This window comes from Dama dama, chromosome 7, assembly GCF_033118175.1.
Source record: "Dama dama isolate Ldn47 chromosome 7, ASM3311817v1, whole genome shotgun sequence".
NCBI lineage: Eukaryota > Metazoa > Chordata > Mammalia > Artiodactyla > Cervidae > Dama > Dama dama.
This window is the reverse complement of record NC_083687.1, coordinates 27,372,722-27,400,655: the sequence shown is the minus strand read 5'-3', so window position 1 is coordinate 27,400,655 and position 27,934 is coordinate 27,372,722. Positions and strand designations below refer to the sequence as shown.

At 40.1% G+C, this 27,934-nt stretch overlaps 1 protein-coding gene and 1 pseudogene across 1 annotated transcript; both read right to left on the bottom strand.

Annotated features, from left to right (window-relative positions):
* Positions 1–63: 63 nt before the first annotated feature.
* Positions 64–4,604, bottom strand: LOC133059247 (SLA class II histocompatibility antigen, DQ haplotype C beta chain-like; annotated as a pseudogene).
* A 3,796-nt stretch (positions 4,605–8,400) lies between these two features.
* On the bottom strand, positions 8,401–20,123 carry LOC133059598 (DLA class II histocompatibility antigen, DR-1 beta chain-like). Its single transcript, XM_061146935.1, has 6 exons — positions 19,941–20,123; positions 13,365–13,634; positions 10,922–11,203; positions 10,093–10,203; positions 9,591–9,614; positions 8,401–9,280 (listed from the first exon to the last, which is right to left on the bottom strand). Exons 1-6 carry the CDS (start codon positions 20,038–20,040, stop codon positions 9,267–9,269), a joined length of 801 nt encoding a protein of 266 aa, XP_061002918.1. The 5' UTR covers positions 20,041–20,123; the 3' UTR covers positions 8,401–9,266.
* Positions 20,124–27,934: the final 7,811 nt, after the last annotated feature.

The window sequence follows — 27,934 nt, the reverse complement described above, 5'->3', positions numbered from 1 at the left end:
TATAAAAATAGTAATGTCTGTATGTTAAAAAATTATAATTCAAAAGTTGGTTACACAATCATTTCAACCATGTAAAAATACATAGGCTAAAGAGGGGGAAAGGAAAATATTCAGACAGACAAGAAGTCTCAGAAAGATCAGAGGAGCTACAGAGGCTCCCTTTCCCTACCTTTCAGAAAGTAGTCTGATATGTTTTTCTCAATGAAACACTCTTGCACACAGATGCCTGCACACTCATTTCTGGGATGTCAGTATTAAGAGGGTGGGTGCCAAGAGCAGCTTGTGACTCTTCTCCTCACGTGCTCCCAATCCTTTACTTTCCCCACCGCTCCTCCCCTAAACCCTCCGGCAAGCACAAACACCTAGAAGTCGGCCCCTCTGAACACCCACCATGTCAGCCTTTCCTCTCCTCCCCTCACCTCTCCCACAGACACCAAGATGCCTGCAGCCTCCCTCCTGCACGGTTCCCCTCACACCTCTCCTCCCTCCCAGTCCTCTCGACCCCAGGATACTGGCCGGAAGGCACACACTCTGTCTCACACCTCACCTCACAGCGCACACCTCACACAGTCGCCCCTCACCGTCACTGACAGATTCACACACTGTCTCCTCTGCAGCAGGCTCTCCTGATTTCTAGTGGTTCCCATTGTATTCACTCATCCCGGATTCAGTCAAGTATCTCTGTATCTGTCCATTATCTCTCTTTCCCACTCTCTCTCTCTCTCTCTCTCTCTCTCTCACACACACACACACACACACACACACACACATACACACCCCGCCCACCCCGCGCTCACCTCCCCGCTGCACCGTGAAGCTCTCACCAACCCTGTAGTGTGTCTGCACACCGCGTCCACCTCGGCTCGCTCCGCTGCAGGACGTCCTTCTGGCTGTTCCAGCGCTCGGCTTGAGGCCGCCCCAGCTTGGTCACCGCGTAGCCCTGGCCCGCGTCGCTGTCGAAGCGCCTGGACTCCTGCTGGTTGGAGATGTATCTGACCACACTCCGCACCAGCTCCGTCCAGTTGGTGAAGTAACACAGGCCCTTAAACTGGTGCACGAAATGCCCTGAGAGGAGACAGCCTCCCGGTCAGGCCGTCGGCCCCACAGCCCCACGCGGCACCCGACATTATATTTGGTGAAAATTTTGGACCCACTGAAGCTTGTGTTTTTTAAGAATCTGGGCCCAGTGAAGCGCTGTTTTTCTAACCAAGTTAGTTTGTTCAGGACCAAGGTTTATTCATTTCTTTGCTTGCCAACCAATTGCAATGTCATAATTTATTTTCACATCTTCCTTCTTCTTATTTTCTCTGTCTCTGGTCCACTCCTTCTCTACAGAAGTAAACTACAGGCACAGACATTTTATTCCTATTCATGCTTCCGCGATTTCGTTTTCTTTGTCCTAGTTCCCACAATACAAATAGGCATCAAACACTACCATTGGTCAGATGCAGAACTTCTGTTTCTGTAGTCAGTTCCCCTCAGAAGGGGAGAAACTAAGAAGATGATATTCTCATATGGATAATTTACCAAAAATGAGCAGGTCCTCAGACTTTAAGTAGAGACCATCACCTAGAAGTGATGGCAGAAAGAAGGGTAGACCAGATCTACTTTACTATTCTGAAATTCTTAAATATCTTCCTGAGGCATGACAACCTTACAAAATTAAAATGTGTGAAGTTACTGTTCACTGCAGCTTGTATGGTTAACACTGTTTATCCTGTTAATGTCTCCGACTTAAGGTTTCCAGATCCAGCAAAAAAATACAGAAGTCTCAGTACTTTTGATAAATTGCTGTTGTTTATTTGAAATTCAGATTTAACTGAGTATCCTCTTTTTAATTTGGCAACCTTAGCCCAATTTGTTCATCTCAGAAGGAGGAAGATAATATTTCTTTGTGTTTTTCAACACTTGGCCATGACCGCCTGCTCCTGTGAACCTACTATATGAACTCTTCAAATAATAAATGGAGAATGAATGTAAATTTCTCATTTATATTGGATTTAGCAGCTCGTATAGCACCACTGCCCCATAATATTCACATGACCAAGACACTGTGTGTATGAACATCAGAAATTGTATCAATAATTCAGACACAATCAAGCCACTGTTCACTAATGATAGTTAGAACCACAAGCTGTAGAATCAGAGTTTCTGAATTTGAACATGAACTCTTCTACTCGGCTCCGTTTTACCATCCATGAGCCTTTTTTCTTTATCTCTAAAACAGATTTGATGATAGTATATTCCTCACAGGATGTTATTAAGTATGAAATTAAAGAGCAACACTTCCTGGTGCTGATGACAAAATAGGTACTCAATAGATAATATCGACATTTTTTGCTTTTATAACCCCTATGAATGTAACCTCACAAGGTCTTTCTATCACTTAACTTCCTAAAGCAAGAAATATCTTCATCATCATTTGGAAACTGTCTTCAGCTAATTTTATCACTAATTACCATTTTGAGCAAATAAGAATATAAACATTTTATGTATCATAATGCAGTATGTGTGAGTCTAACATAAAAGGGGTATGCTGACAGAGAAGAAAGGGAATTTCTATGTACTCAATTTAGATACAGAGAAGGCAATGACACCCCACTGCAGTACTCTTGCCTGGAAAATCCCATGGACGGAGGAGCCTGGTAGGCTGCAGTCCATGGGGTTGCTAAGAGTTGGACGCAACTGAGTGACTTCACTTTCACTTTTCACTTTCATGCGTTGGAGAGGGAAATGGCAAACGACTCAAGTGTTCTTGCCTGCAGAGTCCCAGGGATGGGGAAGCCTGGTGGGCTGCCATCTATGGGGTTGCACAGAGTCGGACACGACTAAAGCGACTTAGCAGCAGCAGCAATAGAAAAGAGCGTTCTAAAAATTTAACACAGTAAAAAAGACAAGAAATGTTGTTCAGGACAAAAAATGCAGATGATGGAACTACAAAACTAAAAGGATAAGGAACCACATGAATTAAGTAATCTAGCCACATATGTTATAAAAATCAAATAAGTTAATGTTCTATTATTTATTTTTAAAACTGAAGTATAGCTGATTTACAATATTATATTAGTTTCAGGTGTACATAGTTGTTTAATATTTTTATGTATTCTACTCTGCTCAAAGTTATAAAATAATGGCTGTATTTCCCTGTGCTCTACAATGTATCCTTCTGGCTTATTTATTTTATACATAGTAGTTCGTACCTTTTAGTCTTTGTCTTGTCCTTCCCCCTTTCTTTCCCTTATTGATAACCACTAGTTAGTTTTCTACAGTGAAAATCTGTTTCTGTTTTGTTATATTAATTCATTTTTTGTTTTTATATTCTCTATAGAAGTAACAGTATGCAGTATTTGTCTTCCTGTCTCTGACTTATTTCACTAAACATAATACCCTTTAGGACCATTCATATTGTTGCAAACAGCAGGACTTCATTCCTTTTTATAACTAATATTCCACTGTGTATATATTATATATGTATACATACATGTAAAACACCATCTTTATTTATCTTTTGTTGGACGCTTAAGTTGCTTTCTTATCTTGGATACTGTAAATAATGTTGATGCAAACATTAGAGTGCATGTATCTTTTTAAATTTGAGTTTTTGTTATTGTTGAGTTCTATGAGTTATTTATCTGTTTTGGATATATTATGCAGATATATGATTTGCAAATATTTCCCCCCATTTAGTAGGTTGTGTTTTTTGTTGATGTTGGCCTTTGATGTGCAGAAACTTTTTAATTTGATGTAGTTCTATTCATTTATTTTTGCTTTTGATTTCCTTTCCCGAGAAGACATACACAGAAAGATATTACTAAGATTAATGTCAAAGAGCATACTGTCTATGTTTTCTTCTAGGAGTTTTATGGGTTCACTTTCTATGAATGTAGGAGTCTCTAATTGATTTTGAGTTGTTTTTGTGTAAGGTGTGAGAAGGTGGTTTAGTTTCATTATTTTGCATGTGGCTGTCCTGTTTCCCAACATCTTTTATTGGAGAAACTATTCTTTCTCCATTTTATATTTTTTGCTCCTTTGTTGTAAATTAATTGTCCATGTAAGTATGGCTTTATCTCTGGCCTCTTTCTTCTCTTTCACAGCTGTTTGTGTCTATTTCTCTGCCAATATATAGCTTTGTATTATAATTTGAAATCAGGGAGTTTGTAGGGAATAGCAGTACATTTGGAAAGATTGTCTTTATTATAAGTGAGAATATTGAGAGACCTTTCCAAAATCAAAGGATGAAGGGAGAAAAGGAAGGAAGCTAAAGGTGAGAGCACAATATATTCAATTTAAACTCCATAGTAACTCTGCAACTATAAGGGTTAATTTTGAATCCATACTGGATCTGCATCTGTGACTTTAATTCTTATTTTGCTTTTCTTTTTATAGGCATACATAACGGCCTGCTTCAGGGAGCCCTGCCCAACCCCTTCGGCTTAACCCTTGGCCTAGGGTGTTTTGTTTGGCTAACGGGATAGCTTGACCTGCCCACTGTAAAGGGCTACAAGAAAGTGAAGCTAAGACATTTCCTGCTGGAGGCTTGCCATTCTAGGAGTATTTGCAAGAATTAAATGGTCTTTTTACTTTGTTTCCTCACCTCCACCCATCTCTGAAAGGAGCCCGACATTCAGGCCCTAACAAGATGGTTATTTTCAGGCACTAGCCTGCCATATTTTCAGTCAGCTAACTTTCCAAATAAAATCCCAGTTTATCAGGGCTCAGTCTCATTCAGAGGATCTGCAAGCAATCCAGTTGCTGTGGTCCAGTTCTCATTTGGAAAACCTAGAGCAGTGTTTGTTTGTTTGGAGATTTCTACTTAGCTCTAGGTTCAGAATTTGGTTTTGGTTCTTGATTCTCCAGGTCAGTGAAATATTTGCACCTTCAGTAGAATGAATCTGAAAGCCTAGGGTTTGGCCTCTGATAAGGGGTAAGATGGATAGTGGGGAGGAAATGGAGTGGGGAGCAGAATAGAGGAGTATCTATTTATATACAACAGAATTTATATATCAACATCACCCACTCCAGACTTAATGAGGATTGAGATTGGACACTGAGGATTGACATTACCCATTTCATTCAGATATGCTGGGATATCTGTTTCATTACCAAGAGACTAGCCAGCCTTTTTCTTGGAGTAATCTTGTTTTTGAAGATGTGTTCCTGAGTGAAAAACCTGAGTAAAAGATGGGGGAGATACAGTTTAAAGTGGGGGCAAAGAATGTTTGAGTCACAATGAGCTATTTCTCATTTCTTTTTGAAATTCTGACTTGATTAATCTATTTCCAAAATGATCAACAGAACCTACCCCAAATCAAAGAGATTAAGTCACCCTGCTTATTTAATTTATATGCAGAGTACATCATGTGAAATTCCGGGCTGGATGAATCAAAACCTGGAATCAAGGTTGCCAGCAGAAATATCAGCAACCTCAGATATACAGATGATACAACCCTAATGGCAGAGGGAAAGAGGAACTAAAGAGCCTCTTGATGAGGGTCAAAGAAGAGAGTGGAAAAGCTGGCTTAAAACTCAACACTCAAAAAACTAAGATCGTTGCATCTGGTCCCATCACTGAATGGCATATAGATGGGGGAAAAATGAAAACAGGGACAGACTTCATTTTCTTGGGCTCCAAAATTACTGCAGACGGTGACTGAAGCCACAAAATTAAAAGATGCTTGCTCCTTGGAAGAAAAGCTATGACAAACCTAGACAGCATATTAAAAAGCAGAGGCATCATTTTGCTGATAAAGGTTCATCTAGCCAAATCTATAGTTTTTCTAGTATGGTCTAGTAGGACCATAAAGAAAACTGAGTGCCAAAGAATTGATGCTTTCAAATTGTGGTGCTGGAGAAGACTCTTGAGAGCCCCTTGGACAGCAAAGAGATCAAATCAGTCAATCCTAAAGGAAATCAGTCCTGGATATTCATTGGAAAGACTGATGCTGAAGCTGAAGCTCCAAAACTTTGGCCACCTGATGTGAAGAATCAACTCATTGGAAAAGACCCTGATGCTGAGAAAGATTGAGGGCAGGAAGAGTATGGAGCAACAGAGGATGAGATGGTTGGATGGTTGGATGGCATCACTGACTCAATGGACATGAGTCTGAGCAAACGCCGGGAGATAGTGAAGGACAGGGACGCCCGGCATGCCGCAGTCCTTGGGGTCACAAAGAGTGGGATGCAACATAGTGACTGAACAAAATTCTCCCTGACAGTATGGTAGACTGGCAAATTAGTGCTGTTGAAATGAGTTAAACTTGGGCTTCATCTTGATTCTGTCATGTGCTAACTATATATTCACTGGTGTCTACTTAAATTAGCCTGATTCCTCGTATGAAAACACTGATGAATTCTAATGAGAATTAAAAGAAAAATTCAAGCAAAGTAATTTGGTACATTGCTTAGTAATAATAAAGTTGCAAAAAATATAATTCCATTATTTTCTCAAAATTTTTACAGCCTGATGATAAAAATCCAAGGTAAGTAAAATAAAACCACAAAGCAGAAAGCAAGGCAGTCTGGCCTTGAAGGGGAGCAAAGTATACCACTCCAAAATATGGCTATAGGCATAAGAATGATTCTGAGCTTGTAGGGGTTTAGATAATAGAATTGCTTTAGATTACTCGTTGGCTGAACAAAGAGGAGTCTATGCCATCACAAATATCTCCTGTTATACAAATATCTCCTGTTATACCTGGTTTAATACCTCTGCTATTAAAGAAATATAAATAAAAGTAAAGAACTAACAAGCTACTTGATGAGGTTGATGTCTCTCTAGGTACATTTTTTTATTTATTTGGTACAAAATGATTTGGTTAATAGAGGCCCTGGCTAAAATGCATATTTCTGCCTCTTGGTATTATCTTCTAATAGCCATTATTTCAATCTCTGCTTCAATAGCTTTATAAACACTGCAATACTCCAATTGTTCTCCTCAGTGAAGACAACCTTCTTTCAGCACTTTTCAGTCTTTTAGCTACTCTAAATGTAGTAACACCTTCCTTCCATGAAAGCACAGGAGAAGAAAGAATTGTCTTTTCCTGCATTTCAGATAACTGGTGATGCCACCAGCCTGATAACCAACTCTGCAGACTCACTATCTTAGGTCTATGTGTTATGTGAGATAATAATTAAAAGTAAAGCCAATCGAAATGGATTTTCTAACAGAAAGCATCTTAATTCAGATATTCATGCCATTCACTTTTCTACATTATTTTTCAGAATACTGATCTCAAGCAAAATGAGACAACTTATTTCTTCATCTTAAAGAACAAAGCGAGAGTAAAGCTGCAACCTTAGCATCAAACAAAATTTACACCAAATGTATGCATAATGCAGATATGACTATCAGCTTATCAAATTTCTATAAGACAATAACCTGTTTCACACATAATCAACATATGCATAAGATAAATTTTGAATATGGTTGAAAACAAAATAATAGTTGCTTCTGACTATGGAGAAAATGTGTTCAAATTACCATTACTCTGAAATGAGCTTCTGAATCTACTATCAGCTCTTTAGATTTGACTTACATTTAAAGCTGACTCTTCAGAAGGGATATAAAAGCAAAACCCACTATCTGCTTATCCAATGTAGTTACCTTTCTTGGAACCTACCCAACTCCTTTATACAACTGAAGTCTATGTAATTTATAAATAAATGCTGACTTACAATTATAGTTCCACAATGTTCTACAGAAGAGTTTAAAAATGCTAAAAAAGAAAAGTAAAAAGTTACTTTTCTAGCTTGTTTCTCATCATATATTTTTGACAAGTCTGTTTCAATCATTACAGCTTGAGTTTAGTTTTCAATATCACCTTTCACATATTATTTAAATCTATTACACAAAATATTCAAAACTGCCTCAAGTTAAAATATTAAATAAGATTTATTTGGAAAAGTCCAGCTTTCATCTTTGTCCCCTTCAACATATCCCCTCATTCTGCTGTAAAAGCAACATTTAAAAAAATCATTTCTTTGTCTCTACTTATGAATGTAAGTAGATGATATGTAGATAGATTGAATGAATGGGTTTAGTTACATGTTCTTATTATCCTCTTCTACCTTATTAAACAAAATGCTGTGTATGGTACACACACTTCTGTACATACTGAAAGTGAATTTTGGAAATTACTCCATAGTAAGACAGTCTCATTTTTTTCTAAAAATGTCGAGTATTCCATTGTTGGATGTACATCACTGTATTCATATAACCCCTTTTGCTTCCCAGCATGGTCTCTGATTTATGTGAAGACCCATATGGGATTTCCCTGTGACAGACAGTAAGTTTGTAAGAGAAACTGGAGGGTCTCAGAAATGCATGTTACTGACTTGTGGCTTTGTCCTGATAGACTTCTGAGAACTATTTATGGGGAAGAATGCATCCCAGTCAAAGAATCAGCACATCAATGATGTTTATTGGAGAGACAGAAAAAGATTGAAGCATTATAGCCCACTATCAGTCTAACAAAAAAATAGTTCAAGAAGTACCCTAGTTTATATAACTCTCTTTTAAAAAATCAGTGAAAAAGAGACAAAAAGAGCATGATTACAAAAATATTGAGGGCATCACATCCTCACAAGTTACCTGCATTTCTTACATTTGTTGTCCCAATTCTATATCCAATAGTGTAAAGAAACTTGTCTTTGAAAATGCAGAGATGTAGAGGACCATCATGAAATGGATTCTTTAAGGGCTTTCTCAGGAAAATGGGTTCATTAAGGGCTAGCTCAGGAAAATATGTCTAATAACAGAATGCAGAAAACCCAAGAGAAAAATAAAGGAAGAAAGGAAACTTTCTAGATCCACAGGTGACCAAAATTCAGGAATATAAATAAAAACATTATTGTGGTGTGATGTAATCTTCCCTTTATCTTTTCTTTGACTTCTTTCTTTGAAGATGTATGAAGCAGATGATTTTCACTCCATTTTTATTTGAGGGAACACAATATAAAGTAAAATGAACAGATGAACTCAAATGCACAGGAAACAGAAGTTGAAAAGAAAGGGAACCAAGGAAGAAAGAACATAAGGTACTGGAATCAATATTGAGAACTCCCAGGTCAAAGGCTGAGGGCAGGGGGGTAGGAGTAACTGAGAAAGCCATCAAGGAGGACAGTTTCTACTGGGTCACTGAGTCAGAAGCAAATGAGATCCTGAGAGAGTACTTCATTGTGGAAGAGTTAGCGCTAAGCAGGAAACCTTTTCATGCTGTGAAGAAGCTGGGACAGAAGGTTCTTCCTTGAGTGTGACCCTCTTCACTTCAGCTCAGGAGCCCTGCAAGAGACAGAGCAGAGGGTTATTTCCAGACATAACTCTAGAGGCAGCTCCTTTTCTCCTCTCTCAGGGGAATGTTAAGGGTAATATTAAAGTGTTAAGGTTAGAAGGGGAAAAAATTCTTAAGTTTCCTGAGCCAAAGCTACTTTAGAGCACAAGCCTTTTATTTAGTTGAAAGAAGAAGCTTTAATGTAAACTGCCTGACAAGAAGTCAGGTCCAAAGTCTTTCATTATTTCTTCCTCTGTCTTGTCACCTCTACCATCTGTTCTAGGGAGACTAAATACGATTTTAAAAGACAAAGAGCATTACCTGTTGGCTGAAGTGTAGGGCGTCCTAGGAGAGACAAAAGAAGATATATACTTAAAAGATAGAGAGGTTGATTCATCCCCAAAACACAATGTCCCAAGCCCCAGGGCCCCACCAGAGATCTTCCCAATACCATAACCCACATCATCTGATGCCAGGGTTTATATGAGGGCAAACACTGCAAGCATGTGACCCATGAAGTTTCTCTCATACCAATCCAATACAATTAAGTCAGCCTTATTGTGTCTTCCTGTATTTGTCCCAGGATCTCCACCCCAAATCCCCATGCCTGTTAACCTTTCCTTATCTCTACAAGCCACAAAATCTTATATTTCACCCATAAGTAACCATGGACTACAGATTTCTGGATCTCTGGGATATTAAGGTCAGTTGGGGAAATAAGGTTTAGAAGCAGCCATTGATATACAGAGAACTCACTTGAGCAAAACCATATGTCTTCCTCCAAAAGTTAGTGTGGAAGCTCAGCTGCCTAAAGGCTCCTTACCTTTCTGATTCCTGAAGTAGATGAAGAGCCCCACTGCAAGGAAGAGCAGTCCCAGAACAAAGCCCCCAACTCCACTCATCATCTTGCTCTGAGCAGAGTCAGATCGTGCCCCTGAGAAAAGAAGCCAGTTTTAGTCATTTTTATCCCAAATTCTCTTCTCTAATTGCAACGCTGAGAATGAGGAAAGAAGGCTACCCTGAAAGAAATAGAATAATTGGCCATTTCTGAAAAGAGATTAAAAATCACACTGAGTAGCTACAAGGTTCAGACAGTGAACTTATTTAAATATCACAGCCATGCTATCAGGTCACATGACTTCAACATCTAATGGATGAGGAGCCAAGGACTCAATGAGGTTAAGTAGCTTGTCTGGGGTGACAGATGTAATAAAAAGCATAGCTGAGGTTGGACTCCACTCATGTCAAGCACATCCTTACACTGTAGAGGATGCACGTCTTTTCAGATCACAGTGAAGAACTCAGAGCAACAGTGTCAGCAGCCCAATCTGAGGCAGGGGACTGGTGCCCAGGGCCATGTAGTGTCCATGACTTGTGATATCACAGGAAGCTCAGAACAGGGACACCTCTTTTCTCCTTGTCAGGCAGAAGTGCCTCTCCAGGGGGTGTAGGCATCCCAGGATATCTGTAAATTCTCAGAGGATTTCTATCATAGGTTTTCTCAGGGCTCCCCCAATAACCTCAGCTGAAGGATAGGAGAACAAGGAGCAAATGAACACATGGTGTAGGGAGAGAAGACACTCAGGGGACACTCAGGGGAAAGCAAGCCCCCTCCACGGTGGGTGAGGAATTTATGAGATCAGAAAGCTCACTCCATTCTACTGTGATAGGGCTTGTCTGGCTGGGGTGATCCACTTGGCAGGTGTAGACCTCTCCACTCTGAGGAACTGTTTCAAGCATCACCATGGTCTGGAAGGTCCAGTCTCCATTCTGGATCAGGCCTGTGGAGATCACCCCAGCCTCCTCTTCATGGCCATTTCGGAACCACCTGACTTCAATGTGTCCTGGGTAGAAACCGTTCACAGAGCAGACCAGGAGGTTGTGGTGCTGTAGGGGCTGGGTCTTTGCAGGATACACAGTCACTGTAGGCTCCACTGGGAGAGAAAAGGTGGAGGGAATTAGTGAGGACAACAGAGTAAGTCTCCTTGGTTAGCTGCCTTTCAGCCCCCACTCTCAAGTTCAGACTGCAGCCTTGGGTAGGCCTCCCACATAGCTGGTCCTCTGGCACAAGAGGAATTAGTGCCATGAGATTTATCTTTAACATTTACACATTGGACCATTAGTTTGAAAGATGTTGAGAAAATGTGTGTTTTCTCCTGCCGTGAAATAGTTATTCATTGTTGAACTGAAGTGTTTACACATCTCTGCAAGGCATATAGCACATTAATTAAAAGCATAATTTCTGAAGCCAGACTGCGGGGTTCAAATCCAGGTTCTATTTTTTACTGATTGACCCTAAGAGAATTTTTACATTCCTCTGTGCCTTGACTTTCTCATCTCTAAAGGAGGATAATAGTACTAACTTATCTCTTAGCATTCATTATCTGAGGATTAATATACCTAAAGTATGTAGCACAATAACTGGAATTTACCCTACAATATATGTTAGCTATTATTATCCTTGTTTAATTCAAAGCCATTGGATAAATCGGGGGAAAGCAGTGGGACAGGTGTGGAGAGAAAGGATGAAATCCTGGGAAAGCTCTCTCAAGGAACTCACATCTTAGAATATCTCAGAAATGGTTCTACCCTACGAAAGATGCATGTGATTGTACTCTGTGAGTTAAATCTCAAGAAAAAGATGAGTCCTGAAGGAGAGGGAAAGTCATTAATTTTTTAGAAGTTTATATAAATTCTTACATACCACTGATCAACCCATCTCTTTTGCAAAATAAGCATATTTACTATTGGAACTATTATTATTTTATATTTTTCTTTCTTTTTAAGCTCATATTTGAGTTCAAAAGAGGATGGGAGACTCATTAATATGTATGCTTAGTGCCTGATACAATCCCTAAAGCTAACGGGTTCAATAAAGACATTTTCCTGAAAAAATAAAGTGAAATCTGAGGAAAAGACATTTTTACAATATCATAAGATTTCAGATTAATCTAAAGCATCTTTTCCAACCACAACACTGTGAGATTAGAAATCAATTACAGGGGGGGAAAAAACTGTAAAAAACACAAACACATGGAGGCTAAACAATATGTTACTGAAAAATCAATGGATTAATGAAGAAATTAAAGAAGAAATCAAAAAATACCTAGCAACAAATGACAAGGCAAATGCAACAATCCACAACCTGTGGGACACAACAAGAGCGGTTCTAAGAGGGAAGTTTATAGCAGTACCATCTTAACTCAGAAACAAGAGAGATCCCAAATAAACAACCTAACCTTACAACTTTAGAGAAAGAAGAACAAACAAAATGCAAAGTTAATGGAAGGAAAGAAATTATAAAGATCTGAACAGAAATAATGAAATAGAGATGAAGAAAACAGTAGCAAAGGTCAATGAAATTGAAAGCTGATTCTTGAGAAGATAAGTAAAATTAATAAACTTCTGGCCAGACTCATTCAATTAAAAAAAAAGGGGGGGGGGAGCGGAGTCAAATCAACAAAATTAGAAAACAAGAAAGAAGTTACAAGAGACACCACAGAATGCAGAGGATCGATCATAAGAGACTACAAGCAACTATACACCAATAAAATGAGCAACCTGGAAGAAATGGACAAATTCTTAACCTCCCTCCTGCACCCCTCCCCAACACCTTCCCTCCCTCCAGGTCCACTCAGACCCCAGGGCACAGTTCCCATCACACACACTCTTCTCTTCCTCCCACTTCACACACACACACTCCCCTCAACAGTCACTGACAAACTCACACACTGTCTCCCCAACAACACACTCTGACAGGAACCCCAACTTCTACTTGCTCACATCCTACATATTAATACTTACCCTGGACCAGTCTGCCTCTGTCTCTGGCCCTGTCTCTCTCTGTCTCTCCTGTCTCACAACCACACACTGACAAAATCACAGCGTCTGCTGGCAACAGGCTCTCACAGGAACCCTCCTAACTTGTACTCACTCACAGTCGTACACACTCGCCCCGGATTGAGTGAAGTATCTCTGTCTCTGTCTGTTTCTCTCTCTCTCTGTCTCTTTGTCTCTCTCTCTTCCTCTCTCTCTGTCTCTCACACACATACACACTGCCCCCCCCTCCTCCTGGCCGCCCACCCCCACACTCACCTCGCCGCTGCACAGTGAAACTCTCAGCGACCCCGTAGTTGTGTCTGCACACCGTGTCCACCTCGGCCCGCTTCTGCTCCATGAAATCCTTCTGGCTGTTCCAGAGCTCGGCGTCCGGCCGCCCCAGCTCGGTCACCGCCCGGAACTCGCCCACGTCGCTGTCGAAGCGCAAGGTCTCTTCTCCATTAGAAAAGTATCTGTCCAGGAACCGCACCCGCTGCGTCCCATTGAAGAAATGACACTCGCTCTTGTAATACTCCAGGAAATGTGCTGCAGAGACAGGATAGATCAGGTCACAGGAGCGGACTCCTGGGGAGAGGCTAACGAGGGATGGAGGGCAGGGGCGACACCCACCCATGCCGGACGCCCAGGCTCAGCTGGGGCCGCTAGGACTAGCCCTAACCCCCTCACTGGCTCCACCGGCACCCCAACTACCAGCACACCTTGAGTTCTTTCATCTTGGCTCAACAGACGGAGGCTGCGGGAGGCCAGGGGAAATCTCTCTCATCCAAGCCTTTCCTGACCTAGTCCAGCTTCCGTGCTTGGCTGGAGCCCTCTAGGCCTGAGTCCTCTAAGCCTGAGGACTTAGAGATTCGCCCCTTCACCACCTCTTCCTAAATCCTCCGCCAGAAAACCGGCGCTCTCCCGTCATCCGACAGCTCTTTTAACAGATCCTTAAACATGTTCACCTCGTTTTGCAAATGTTTGGTTGGGGCTGATCTTGCCACAGGCCTGTGCTACTCTCTGGGAATCCAAAGAAACAAAAACAGACATGTCCCCTCCAATCATGGAGCTTAAATTTTAGTGAAAATGACAGACAAAAGTAAACCATAAAAGAATTTATACAAGAGTGAGAAATATCAGAAGTCTTAAGAGTTCTGTAACAACCAATTATAGGATGACCTAAATTACATTAGGTGCCAAAAAGTGGTCTCTACGAGTGACATTTAATGTAACATGAAAGGCTAAGTTGGTGTGCACTGAGGAAGGAAACTGGGTGTGTGTGTGTATGTTTACTGTAAAAGGGAGACGCATTTCAGATGTCTGTATTTTGTATATTAATACCATGTACAAAAGCTTGGAAGAAGTGACGGACTTCTTTAAAGAACTAGAAAAAATATTTCATTGACTTGCAGAGAGTGAGAGGGAGGAGGTAAAAGACTATACTGGAGAAATCAAGTGCTTGAGCCAGTTACTTAAAAGTCCTGTAGGTGATGTTAGGATTCTGACTTTATACTATATGTAAGGAGAACTACTGAGGAGCTTTAAGGTAATTAAAACCAAAACCCTAATACAGTGCTACAATCTCTTTGCATTTTCAAATTAAGAAAGCTCAGAAAAACAGATTTTTAAAAAATTGGTGACAAATCTCAATTGGCAAATCTGACTTGATGAGTTAAGGGGTCAAATATGGCTCTGAGGGTTGGGGTAGGGTCTGTTCGGTAGATGGTAGGCTGTTTACCAGCATCCCTTAGCCCCTACACAGTGGTTGTCAGAAGAAACCCTCAGTGTAACAACCAAAAATGGCTCCAGATATTTCCAAACGTTTAGGAGACAAGGAGTAGCGGTAAAGAGTGGTGGTCTGTCACCAAATGAGCTCCACCAGTATGAACCACCTGAAAAAATCTACGGCGCAAAAACCATTATTAGTTTTGGAGCAGCTGAGAATTACATTGAAAGTTTTGCCAATAGTCTCTCTTGGTCCTATATCAAATCTATACTTTTTAAGAATCCAGCCCCAGTAAAAGAGCTACTTTTCCAGTAAAACACATTTATTCAGTACAAAGCCTTATTTGTTTCCCTCACCAACAAATTACAAAGTCATGTAATTTATCCTTCACATCATCTTTCTTCTTAATTTCTCTGCTACTGGCCCACTACTTGTCTATAGTATAGGAGTAAACTATAGTCACAGAAAATTTATTCCCATTTTAAGCCCCAAATAATTAATTTTCTAACTTTGTCTCCTACTCCTAATAACCAGTGGACATTAAATTATCTGCCTTGGTCATACAAAGAATTCTTATTTCTGTAGTCAAGTCCCATTGGAAAGGAAGAAAGTAAGGGAGAAAGTGACCTCATTTAGACAGTTAACAAGAAATGAACAATTTCCAAGACTCTGAGAAGAGACCTTCACTTATAAATGATGGCAGAAAGTGTACTGTGAATCAGATCAAGTCTATCTTAATACTCAGAAATTCTCTAATACCTTCTTGTCAATGACAAAGTTAAAAAATAAAACTGTGCGAAGTTAATTTTTTTTATAGTAGCATATATGGTTAGCACTGTTACTGCAACTCATGTGCCTGATTTAAGACTGCCAGTTTAGTAAATAAAAACCTATAGGTTTCCCAGTTAAATTTGCATTTCAGAGATTATTGTTGTTTAGCTGAAATTTAAATTTAACTGGATCTTGTATTATATTTGGCAACCTTAGCCCAACTTGCTAACAAAATTTCGGAAGGAGTACATTTAATACTTCTTTTTCTTCTTCTTCACATGCCCATGACTGCCTGCACATAGTGTGAACCCATATGAAACTTGTAAAATAAATGCAAAATTAATAAATATCCCTCCTATTTATTGCTTCTAGCACTCTTTCTAGTGCTGTTCATATTATAAGTCCACAATAAATACATTGCCATTTTAATATTTATAAACCCTATGAATGGAAGCACACAAGATCTATTTGTTTACTTTCTAAAGCAAGTGATATCTTCATCATCATTTGGCAATTGTCTTCTATTAATTTCATCACTAATTACCATTTTAGCACAAAGATCAGAAACATTGCTTTCTACAAAATAATTATGTATATATGAATATAACACAAATGAAGTATGATGACATAAAAGAAAAGGAATTTCCATAAACTCAGTTTCACACTATATAATCTGGGCTCTAGCAGCAGCTATGTGACACTGGGTAAATTATTTAAACTTTTTGAATATTAGATTCCATAGATATATTTTAATTGCTACAGATTTTATAGGATAGTTATAAGAATTACATACTGAAATTTATGGACCTGGTACGTAACAACTATGAAGTGTTTTGATGTTCCATGCTGATAGAGATTGGGTTGTTTTGTTTGTCACTCCATCCTCATCAGCTAGGGGAATAAGTGTTGTACTCTAGGTCACTAATAAATATAAGGTTATATAAATCAATTACTTTTTCCATAACCAGTCACCCTTGCATACATACAAGGGCATTCTAATGCTTTTTGCTGGTGACTGAACCTCTCTGGTTCTCAAGTCCTCCCAGCGTTTCTTCAGGTTCTTTTATTCTTATACTTTAGGTCCAGCTTACTCTCTGATTCTAGGGCATGGTTTCCCCCTGATTTAAGCTACTCAAATGTGGCATCTGTAATCCATTCCTCACTTCTTCAGCTCTCCTTCTTTCTTCAAAGGGTCCAATCTAGCTCCTGTCTTGTATGTTCTGTTGACTAAACATCAAGTCTGCCAAACCCAGTGCTGATTTCTCTGTCGTGTTCTCACTTGACCCTCCTTAGTCAAACTCACCACAACTGCCACTCCTTCCCTTCCTGAAAAATCTATTTTCTTTACATGCACGCATCACATTCTCTTGGTTTTCCCCAACATCAATAGTACCCCTTCCCAGGCTCTTTTACAGACTCATAAGCCTTTGGCCCTCTGGACATGGCCCTTGCTCTCTTTTTCTGATCTACACACACTCTCCCCTACTTTCTTATATTTTAACATAGTGCATATGTCAATGATCCTGACACACATACCTTCAGCTCTGGCCTCCCCTTGAATTCCAATTTGATGTTTTCGACTGACTTCTTGAAGGCTCCACATACATGTTAACAAATTATTTCAAACTTAACACAAACAAAATTTATTCTTCTATCCACCCACTTCAAATTATTTCCTTCCAAAACTTTTCCTACTTTATTAAACAGCACCACCACGTGCCTTTCCTCCTAATCCCTCAGTGCTGTGCTGTGCTCAAGTCAAGTCGGATCTGACTCTTTGTGACCCCATGGACTGTAGCCTGCCAGGCTCCTCTGTTCACGGAATTCCCCAGGCAAGAATACTGGAGTCGGTTACCATTTCCTCCAGGCGACCTTCCTGACTAGGGATCAAACCCAAGTCTCTTACATCTCTTACATCTGCTGCATTTGCAGACAGATTCTTTAACACTAGCGCCACCTGGGAAGCAATCCCTCAGTAGCATTCACATATCTTTTTAAAGAAAATGTAAATGTTTTACCACAGCCATCAGGACCTAATATGATTTGTCCCCTGACTTCACCTTTAACCTCATCTTATTCCACATGACAACTTGCTTTCTGTGCTTCAGCCACTTTCTTGCCTTCTTTTTGTCCCTTTAGAAAATGAAATATCTTCCTCACTTCATTCTTTCCCTGTTCCCTTACATCCTTCACATGACTGGCATTCCATCATTCATATTTCAACTAAATGTCATTTTCACTAGCCACCTGAACTGAAATCAGGTGAATGCAATTCTCATTGTTCCATGACCCTGACATATTCTTTCCAGAGCACTTTTTTGTCTCTGAAATGTTTTTCCTTTGTTAAAGTTTATTGGGTTGTTGTCTTTCTCTCCTGTCATTAGTTTCATGATAGCAGGGGGTCTCTTCTTCCTTATTCAAATAGAATTTTCTGGGCCTACAACAGAGCCCAATATATAATAGTTATTCAGGAAAAAAAAAAAACAGATTTTTGATCTAAACAAATAAACCCTGAGTTTTGGAAGTTGATTTTTGTGGGGATCCTGGAAAGCATCCAGAAGGGGCTCCAGCTCCAACACTTTTATTCTGATGACACATTAAATTTCTTCAACCTTCTATGAAAAATTCAGACAAACTTCCTCTTTCTCCTTCCACTAGTTGTAAGAAACATTCAAATTTAAGTAAAAGGTGATTTTTAAGAAAGAAAGAAATTTTCACTAAATTTCATCTCATCTAATGGACTATATAGTGCTGATGGTCTTGTATAAACTTGGGGATTTTCAATAATGGTGATGACATAACTGGAAAAGGAGTAGGGAATAACTGGAAAGATTTATTAACATGAATAATTAAGAAACAGAGACTACATGATAAATGAAACTATGAAATTTGAGGCCAAGACCTCAATAGACCAATGAATCCTCTTGATTTTGTTTTTGACTTTCAACTTATGGGATAGAAACAACCTTCATACTCTGTACCCTGCTCAGGGTTTATGGTGTGAACAATATGAAATTGCTGATATTTGATTGCTATTGACTTACAAAAACAGAATTTTATATATTTTGTCCTCTACTAGTTAAATCCCTTCTAATAGCTTCAGGGCAGAGAATGGGGAGACGTAGCAGAAACTGATTGTGCAGAAAGATTCAAAATAGATCCGTGGTGAATACTAACCTATATCAAATTTTCAGAATTTATGTGAATTCTTTACATTTCATAGAACATCCCATAAGGTGCTCCTTATCTATAAAGTCATTCCAAGTACTAAGAATCTCTGCTTAAACTTTAGGGTGCTTTCCACAGAATGCAGAGAAAAACCAACCCCAACTTTTGTCAGAGGACTTCCATTACAGGGACATAATCCTTATAAACACTGGAGCTCGGGAGAAAGGAAACGGCTTAATGGGGAGAGACCTTTTGCTATAGTCTTACATATTAAGGAGAGACAGCATAAGTCCTATTGAGGACACAACACAGGATCTTCTAGGAGAGACCTTTCTAATTCCTTTTGAATCCACAAAAAATTTTTAGTAAAACTTTCCCTTTTTTGGCATGCATGCTAAATCACTTTAGTTGTGTCTGTCTCTTGGCGACCACATGGACTGTAGCCCACCAGGCTCTTCCATCCATGGATGCTCCAGGCAAGAATACTGGAGTGGGCTGCCATTCCTTCTCTAAGGGATCTTCCCGACCCAGGGATCAAATGCCATCTTTTATGTCTCTTGCTTTGGCAGGTAGGTTCTTTACCCCTAGAGCCACCTGGGAAGCCCTTTTTTTGGCATAACTGGTGGCTAAGACCATAAAGAGTCTGCCTGCAATGTGGGAGACCCGGGTTTGATCCCTGGGTAGGAAAGATCCCCTGGAAACGGAAATGGCTACCCACTCCAGTATTCTTGCCTGGAGCATCCCATGGACAGAAGAGACTGGTGGGCTACAGTCCATGGGGTCACAAAGAGTCAGACAGGACTGAGTGACTAACATACACACACATACACACACACACACACACTATAAATAAAGGAAACAGCTGTATGAGGAATTATTTTGACATTCTTATTTATAAATCTTAAGACCCTAAGAGAATTGAATTTAAGGCTGGCTAGGTTTTATTGGAGGAGAGTTGAAAAGAAATGGTTCATATATATGGCGGCAACTTACACAACTCTCATTAAGTGGGCAAGTACCCAGGCTCCTTTACTGTGGACAGAACTGAGGATCCATATGATAAAGATAGGTGGTCAATAAGAATATATCACAATTTTTAAGGGACCTGGCCTGGATATAGTGACAAAGCTAACTCCGTTCCTCACCCCCCACCCCATGTTAAGTCACCATCCAAGGTATATACTTACGTCGGATCTCCCTGGCCCAGGCCAGGGGAGGGCTCAGCACCATTAGCATCACTGTCAGAGCTGCCATCTGGGAGCCTCCAGAGAAATACAGGCACACCATGCTGGAGAACAGCAGAGGATAGAGAGTGAGAGGAGCAGGCAAGTCCCTCTCAAATGGGTACTGTGACCCTCCTCCACCCACATCCCAAATAATACCAACCAAGGGACTCATTTGCTCCTGGATTGGGTGAGCCCAGTTTAGGCAACCAATCAACATCGGAGGCAAGCAGCATCATCAGTTGCTGGTCAGAGATTCAATATGAAGGTCCTCTTCTGAAACTTAGAATGTTCTCTGCTAAAAGGATTGTTCTAATTTAGTACTTTAAAGGTTTGACCCAGTTGCATATGAAATATATTAACTGGGCCCCTATCGTGATCTAGCTTTGTGTTGGTCAGTGATGGTCACACATTTGTGTCTTCAGGAGCATTCATTCCTCTCACTTGGAAACAGAGCTGTTCTGACAAATGCATGTGAGTGTGTTAGGAGATGAGGAAGTGGAGAGAAAATGATTGCAATTGAAGATCTTTAATTTGGTCCTACTTGCACCGTAACTTAGTGGTGCAAATTTGGGAAAATTACTTAAACTTTCATAAATGAGGTCTCCCATTGTGGCTCAGCTGGTGAAGAATCCACCTGCAATGTGGGAGACCTGGGTTCGATCCCTGGGTTTGGAAGATCCCCTGGAGAAGGGAAAGGGTACCCACTCCAGTATTCTGGCCTGGAGAATTCGACTATACAGTCCATGGGGTCGCAAAGAGTCAAACAGACAGAGCGACTTTCACTTTCACTTTTCACTTTCTCATAATTGGAAAGAAGTCACTTCAGTCTTTCAGGAATTTCAATACTTAAAAGTGCTATGATTCTGTGAACACCTCAAGAAATAGTATTCCTGGTAACAGATGACATTACAGAATTATAATTGTTGATTGGAGACTATATAGTCTGTACCTCCTGACAAGTAGGGGTGTCTCTGATACACAAAAGGAATTTTAAAGTTAGTCAATAACTTAACTGGAATGAAAAGATCTTTCAAGTGATGCTGTCACTGAGTTTAGTGGCATTGCCAGAATATTCATCTAATTATCCTGTGGCAAACTAGCCACATCTTTATTAGGTACAAACACAGGTCTAATTGTTTTTCAAAACTCCACTTAGATTTCCCACTAGCAACTGCCCAAGTGATTTCAGGTGTATATCTGGAATGTTGTCTGTTTTATTCAATATACACAATAAAATATTTCAGCAGTTATTTCACTAGTAGTTCATCCTCATAAACAAGGTTCTACCCTCAAAAGGTAAGTTTATTAGTAATGATTCTCCCTCAATGGGAAAGGACATCTCTTCCTATGTGGTGTACCTGTCAAAAAAAAAAAAAAATCAATCTTCAAATATTGTAGAGCAATTTTGAGAGCACTGAAGCGAATGACCCTCAATAATTATTGCTAGCCTCCATTTTTAAGTCATGTTCATTTCATATGTTACACAATCAAGGTAAAGAAAGAAAACTTGGTGCTATTTAAAAACCATCCAGAGATGCTAAAGGCGAGCCAGGAGCGAAAGATGCTTGTCAATCTCTGTAGCTCAGAATTTGGAACCTGATCTTGAAAAAAACTTTCAGAAGAGAGAGGAGTTCAGTAAATTATTAAAATAAGAATGAAGTGGCCAGTTAATTTTTAAAAATTATCTAAACCATGCCTACATTAATAACAAGAGAAAAATACTTTTTAATAATCACAGCAGAAGATAACATAATGGCTACTCAGAATATTAAGCTTCTCCAGGAATGAAAATTACTTGTTGCTTTTTACTGAATAAAAATTCTAAGCTATGGAAAATGCAAAAACATGAGAAGAATCAGTCCTACCAGATTGTTTCTGCCATCTAAGCAAAATACATAGCAGTTGGTTTATTTTCCTTTCAGAACAGGAATGAAACACTAAAAGTTTTTAGCTATGTACATTTCCTTCAATGCTATTGCTTTTATTATTTACAACATCTCTAGTCTTGACCATGTTTGTTTCATCTATTATATGATTTTATAGCCATGTGAATACCCGCCATCCAAAACAATTCCTTGTTATGTTCCTGTATGGACAATTCACTGGAGTGTTTACCTAGATAGGCTTCTAAGGGTGTCTCTGGTTGCCCCTTTCTATTAGTTAAGATAGAGTCACCACATGATAACGATTCAAACTGTTAAGTGAATTGTAATATTCTAGATAGTTTAGAGAAGACTCGTGAGAGTCCCTTGGACTGTAAGGAGATCAAACCAGTCAGTCCTAAAGGAAATCATTGGAATATTGATTTGGAAAGACTGGATATTCATTGGAATATTAAATGCTGATGCTGAAGCTGAAGCTCCAATCTTTGGCCACCTAATGCAAAGAACTGACTCATTGGAAAAGACCCTGATGCTGGGAAAGATTGAAGGCAGGAGAAGTGGACAACAGAGGATGAGATGTTTGGATGGCATCACTGACTCAATGGACATGAGTTTGAGTAAACTCCGGGAGTTGGTGATGGTCAGAGAAGCCTGGCGTGCTGCAGTCCATGGGGTCGCAAAGAATCGGACATGACTGAGCAACTGAACTGAACTGAGATAGTTTCAAGAATGTTTAAAGAAACCTTGAAATGTTGGGAGTAACTTGGCGGCACGCATGAATCTTTAGCACACCTCTGGCAAATCACTGTCATAATATCACCTGTCGAGCCTAAATATACAATGTCTTGAGAATGTATACAGAGATCCAAGCCCCCTTGGCCACCAGAGTCAAGAGATCAAACGGTATTCCTGAATGGCAGCCACAAAAAATAAATAAGGAAGCAGATGAAAAGCCAGACACTTGTAAGAGTGTCCCTCTGAGAGACACTGGTGCTCTGGGGTGGCATAATAAGAGCACAAAGACAGCCCCTGCCTTCTGGGGTCCCTGGAAAATTTACAGTTAGCCCTTAGCTGTGTGTTTAATCAAAACCCTGCCCTTCAGGCTGCAAGTATGATAATAAATTAGAGGTTTCCTTCACAAAAAGACTGAGCTCCTGGGTCTGCTGTCTCTTTTTGTGCCCGAAGGGTGGGGGCTATTTAAGAAATCTTTCTCTGGTGGTTATAGTCCTGCAGGACCTGTGAGCATAAACCCTGACAGCCACCAGAACCAGTTAATCTGGAGGTGTCCCCTGGCCACAGTTGCACAAACCAGGATACTAGACATAAAAGCGGGAGCACCAGACATGTGTAAGAGCCCCACTCTGGGAGACACTGGATCTGTTGAGTGTGACAGACGGAGAGCATGAAGTTGGCACCTGCTGAAAGGGAAAATAAAAAGATGGTGCCCACCAGCTTTAGCCAGGCATACCAAGAGCACAGAGATGATGCTTGTCAGTTGAAATGTGAAGTAGCATCCACCAAGGGGAAAAAATTTGGAGTAAAATTTATAATAAAATAAAATAGTGCCTGTCAGCTTTAGCAAGGCAGAGGGAGAGGTCAAAATGTTGCCTGCTCTTGCCTCTGTCTCTAGAGAGGATCCCAACAGGTCCCTGCCACTCAGGTCAATGCTCTAAGATTGGATATCTTTTGCACAGGGGCACTTTTCAATGTCTGCTAAGGTGTTGGTGCCTGGAGCAAATTAATCTGCCCTTTAAGAGTCTCTTTTCACTTCTCCACTAGTATGGGAGAATAGAGACAAGAGATCAATCTCAAGACACTCTGAAACAGATAATTCTATAAAATATCAGAATTACATTTTGATGAGACTTTTTCGGATACATTGAGGAGTTGGGGAAAGTAGAATAAAGGACATCCAAAAAACCAAACACCCTAAATCCAGAAAATGTTTTGTGATTAATAAGAAATTATGAAATGAGGAGCACTGGGTATAATCTGGGAGATGATCCTGGGACTGGTTAACCTTTGGTCACTAGACATTTTATCCTTTCATTTTCTAGGGAGAAATATCTGTCTCTACATAGGAGAAATTGTTGGAGTCACACAGATTGGTAGTAATAAGCAGTAATTTGGTGAAAAGACAATTTTGTGGGACTGCCCCTCTTTCACTTATTTCCAAATGTCATATCCTCACAGTCAGAAAAATATTCTTGATGCCTATCCCTCATATCTTTTCCCTGCAATGACATTAATCATTCCTCACCATTCGGTAAATTTTAGTTGAGAACCTGCCACATGTACAGGTACATTATACATGCAATCTAGTTAGGTAGGTAGGTTTAGTCAGTAAGTCATGTCCGACTGTTGCAACCCCATGGACTGTGTAGCCCTCCAGGCTCCTCAGTCCATGGGATTCTCCAGGCAAGAATACTGGAGTGGGTTGCCATTTTCTTCTCCAGGGGATCTGCCTGACCCGCGTCTCCTGCATCGCAAGCAAACTCTTCACCAACTGAGCCACCAGGGAAGCCCTAGTTGGGGGTATTCAATTCACAGTATTTATTGAGTGCTTCCTATATGCATAGAGTTCTTCTAATGCTAAGGCTTAAAATGTACACATGACTTAGATTCTACTTTTAAAAAGACTAAAACCCATAGTAAAGATAGATATATAAAACATTTTTTTTTAATGTGACAAAACCTACCATAGACACATCTGTTAAAAAACAAGCAAAACACATCTTGGTGATATTAATTTTCAAGATAAAATAATTAAAAACAAGTAAAAACATAATTCACAACAAAAAGGAAGTATTTGTAGAGATGTGCGTTCTGGAGGAAGTGAGACTTAGAACATAGAGGAAGGGGTTATGTTTCAGGTTGTCTAGAGACATCTGGGGATTAGGAACCACAGTGAAATCATGTGTGTAGGGGGAGAGATGGTCAGGAGGTGGTAAATAGTGAGGAGTCCTTTTGACAGAATTAAAATTTCTTCCTTAGTAACACTGGGCAATCAGAGCCGATATGCAAAGTTTAAACTATCCTAGGTAAGGCATTGAAAAAATATAAAGAAGTTACATTGTTTAGAAAAGAAGGAATGAGATTAGAAAAAATATTAACTAGGAAAACATTTAGCAGTCCAAGGTTAATTATGATGAGTTGGGCAAAGAGATTAATGTGATGACAGTAGGAATAAACAGTAGGAATATGATGCATTTTTGGACTTCCAGGCATGTATTACAACTAATATTTGATAAAAAAGGGAGGAACCTGAGGTCTTTCTAAGTGTCTCTTATTTCCTTTTGGAGACAGCACCCAAAAGATCATTCCTCATATGATCTGGGTGTTGGTTCTTTCCTTCTGAGTAAGACACTTTGGAGAAATATAAAGAGAAAGAGAAAGATTTTTCTGGAAAAACCACATCCTTTCTCAGTTAACTGGCTTTTTATATATATAACCAATGGAGATGAAGAATGAGGCAGCATCACTTATCTCCAGCAGATACTAAGATACATACAACCACAAAGTCTTATTTAAAGTCTTGGGTAGAAATTAGGAAAGGATGGGATGACTAAGTTAGATGTTGATAATAAAAACCAAAAATATCCTGGACATGGTTAGGTGGTAGTCAAGGAAAGAGGGTTTGCAGAGTAAAGCAAAGTGTGGAGTGAGGACTCGAGGAGATAGGCATTTAGAATGATAGAGACATGATGCCTGACTTTTCAAACTATGTGAGAAGTCCCTGCCTATGATTTAAAAGCATGAATAAAAAGCTACGAGTTGGTATCTCCGCACTATTCCTAGCCTAGAAGAGATGGGGACTGTGAATGAGGTCTACTGTCCCAACTCTGGTTTCACAGACAAATGAAGGGAAAATCAAATAACAAATCATCATTTATTTTCTACAAGGCACTGAGTTATGTACTTCCAGAAGCTTTAGTTCGTTTAGTTCTCATCATAACCTTGAAATAGCCGTTTCATATCACATTATATTTTCAGTTAACTGCAAATCTATCACAGGTCTTGTTACAGTGCATTATCTCAAGGGTAGGTAGGCTCTGAGCTCCTAGGAACAAGATCTGTAGGTCCCATTCATGCTGCCAATGCCAGCACCTTGAAGAATGTGTGTGTGCTAAGTGTGTGCTAAGTCACTTCAGTCATGTGTGACTCTTTGTGCCCCTTTGGACTGTAGCCCACCAAGCTCCTCTGTCCAGGGGATTCTCCAGGCAAGAGTACTGGAGGGGGTTACCATGACCTCCTCCAGGGGATCTTCCTGACCCGGGTATCAAACCTGAGTCTCCTACGTCTCCTGCACTGGCAGACAGTTTCTTTACCACTAGCGCTACATGGGAAGCCTTGAAGAATACTTTGCTCAATTTTCAACACTAATACATTTTTACTAATTTATAGCTTCCAGAGAAAGAATCTTCCTTTCTTTTTGAAATCATGATAGAAATCCTTTACTCCTACTATCACTTTCAAAAAATAGTATAAAATGTTATTTGCAGACTTGTTATAAAGATTAAATGAGATAATTGAAAAATGCTTAATCAGGACCTGGAACTACTGATTTCTTTTTCCATCATTGTCCCTGCACTTTCTCATGATAACCAGCAGGTGGAGAGATAGCCCTTAACACCTCTCCTTCTCCCCACCAGAGATTAAATTGTTACTGCAATGAGATACTAGTATCATAGCAGTTTCCTTTCCACTTAATCCCATCCAGGGGCTTTCCAGAGATGCTCGAAAAGGAACAGATATCCTCATTACAGCACTCTGTGTGTGTGTGTGTGTGTGTGTGTGTGTGTGTGTGTACACGCATGCTAACTTGCTTCAGTTGTGCCAGACTCTTTGTGACCCCATGGCTCCTCTGTCCACAGAATTTTCCTGGCAAGAATACTGGAGTGGGTTGCCATGCCCTCCTCCAGGGGGTCTTCCTGACCTAGGGAATGAACCTGTGTCTCTTATGTCTCCCAAATTGGCAGGCAGGTAGCGCCACCTGGGAAGCCCTTATAGCACGCTATACCTATCTAAATTATGCTTAAAACCGAAAGGGGAGAGTTCTTGGCAATCCACATAGGTCATATCCTGTTTCTTTTCACAAACTCCTTTCAGCACATAACTCATAACCTGTCCGTTTCTCACAGAATCTTGAAACCAGACTAATACTAGGACTATTGCAGTAGCATTATTCTGTCTGTCTACTCTTATCCCACACTGTTCTTCAATGTGGACATTCACTCCAGTCAGTCAGGGCTTCTCCTTAAACTACATTACCCCTCATTCCTCCAGTACTTCCAACCCCCGCCAGTACTATTTTTGCTTGTGTGATTCATGGTTATTTATTTTTCCTTACTGTTCTTCTGAATCATATCTTTTCAAAGACAGCATCTACAGGCTTAGCACTCAAACCCAGAATCTGCCTCATCCATTCATTCAGGTCCAGGTTAATTCCTTTTTAGGAAGGTATTAGAGCTTTTCACATTGAGGTATTTTAAGAAAGAAAAGCATTTCCAGAAATCCCCATCCCTTCAAACTTTGTCTTTAACCAATAGGAAAAGAAAATGAAGCAGCATCACTCGTCTCTGTGCAGATGAATCTTTTAAGGAGGTCTAATCTGATCCCAGGTCTTGGGGAGAAGGTGGAGAAGGGATGTAATGACTAATATATGGTTAGAGGAGTGGCTGACAACCTAGTGTCATGGGGAAAAAATAATATTCCATGTTTAAGTACCAAGAAGCCACATTTCGTAGTTTGAAGCAGAGTGTGTGGTGAGTATTTAAGTTCTGGGCTTCCCAGGTGGCTCAGTGGTAAAGAATCTGCCTCCCAACGCTGGAGATGCAAGAGATGCGGGTTCGATCCCTGGGTCAGGAAGATCCCCCAGAAAAGGGCATGGCAAGAACACTTTAGTATTTCTGCCTGGAAAATCCTATGGACAAAGGAGGCTGGCAGGCTATACTCCATGAGGTCGCAGACTGAGCATGCATACACACATCTAAGTATTTAGTGTTAGGTGGAAAAGAAGAGGGAACCTGATTTTTTTTGTGCATCTGTGGGAAGTCCCTGCTCAGGTTTTAA

What these genes read in the sequence shown, in the direction of transcription:
- LOC133059598 (XM_061146935.1), bottom strand. Translation starts at nt 20,040, where the DNA reads ATGGTGTGCCTGTATTTCTCTGGAGGCTCCCAGATGGCAGCTCTGACA. An exon ending in CTGGGCCAGGGAGATCCGAC is followed by an intron (nt 13,635 to 19,940) that starts GTAAGTATATAC and finishes CTGTCTCTGCAG; the next exon opens with CACATTTCCTGGAGTATTAC. An exon ending in TTTCACTGTGCAGCGGCGAG is followed by an intron (nt 11,204 to 13,364) that starts GTGAGTGTGGGG and finishes TTTCTCTCCCAG; the next exon opens with TGGAGCCTACAGTGACTGTG.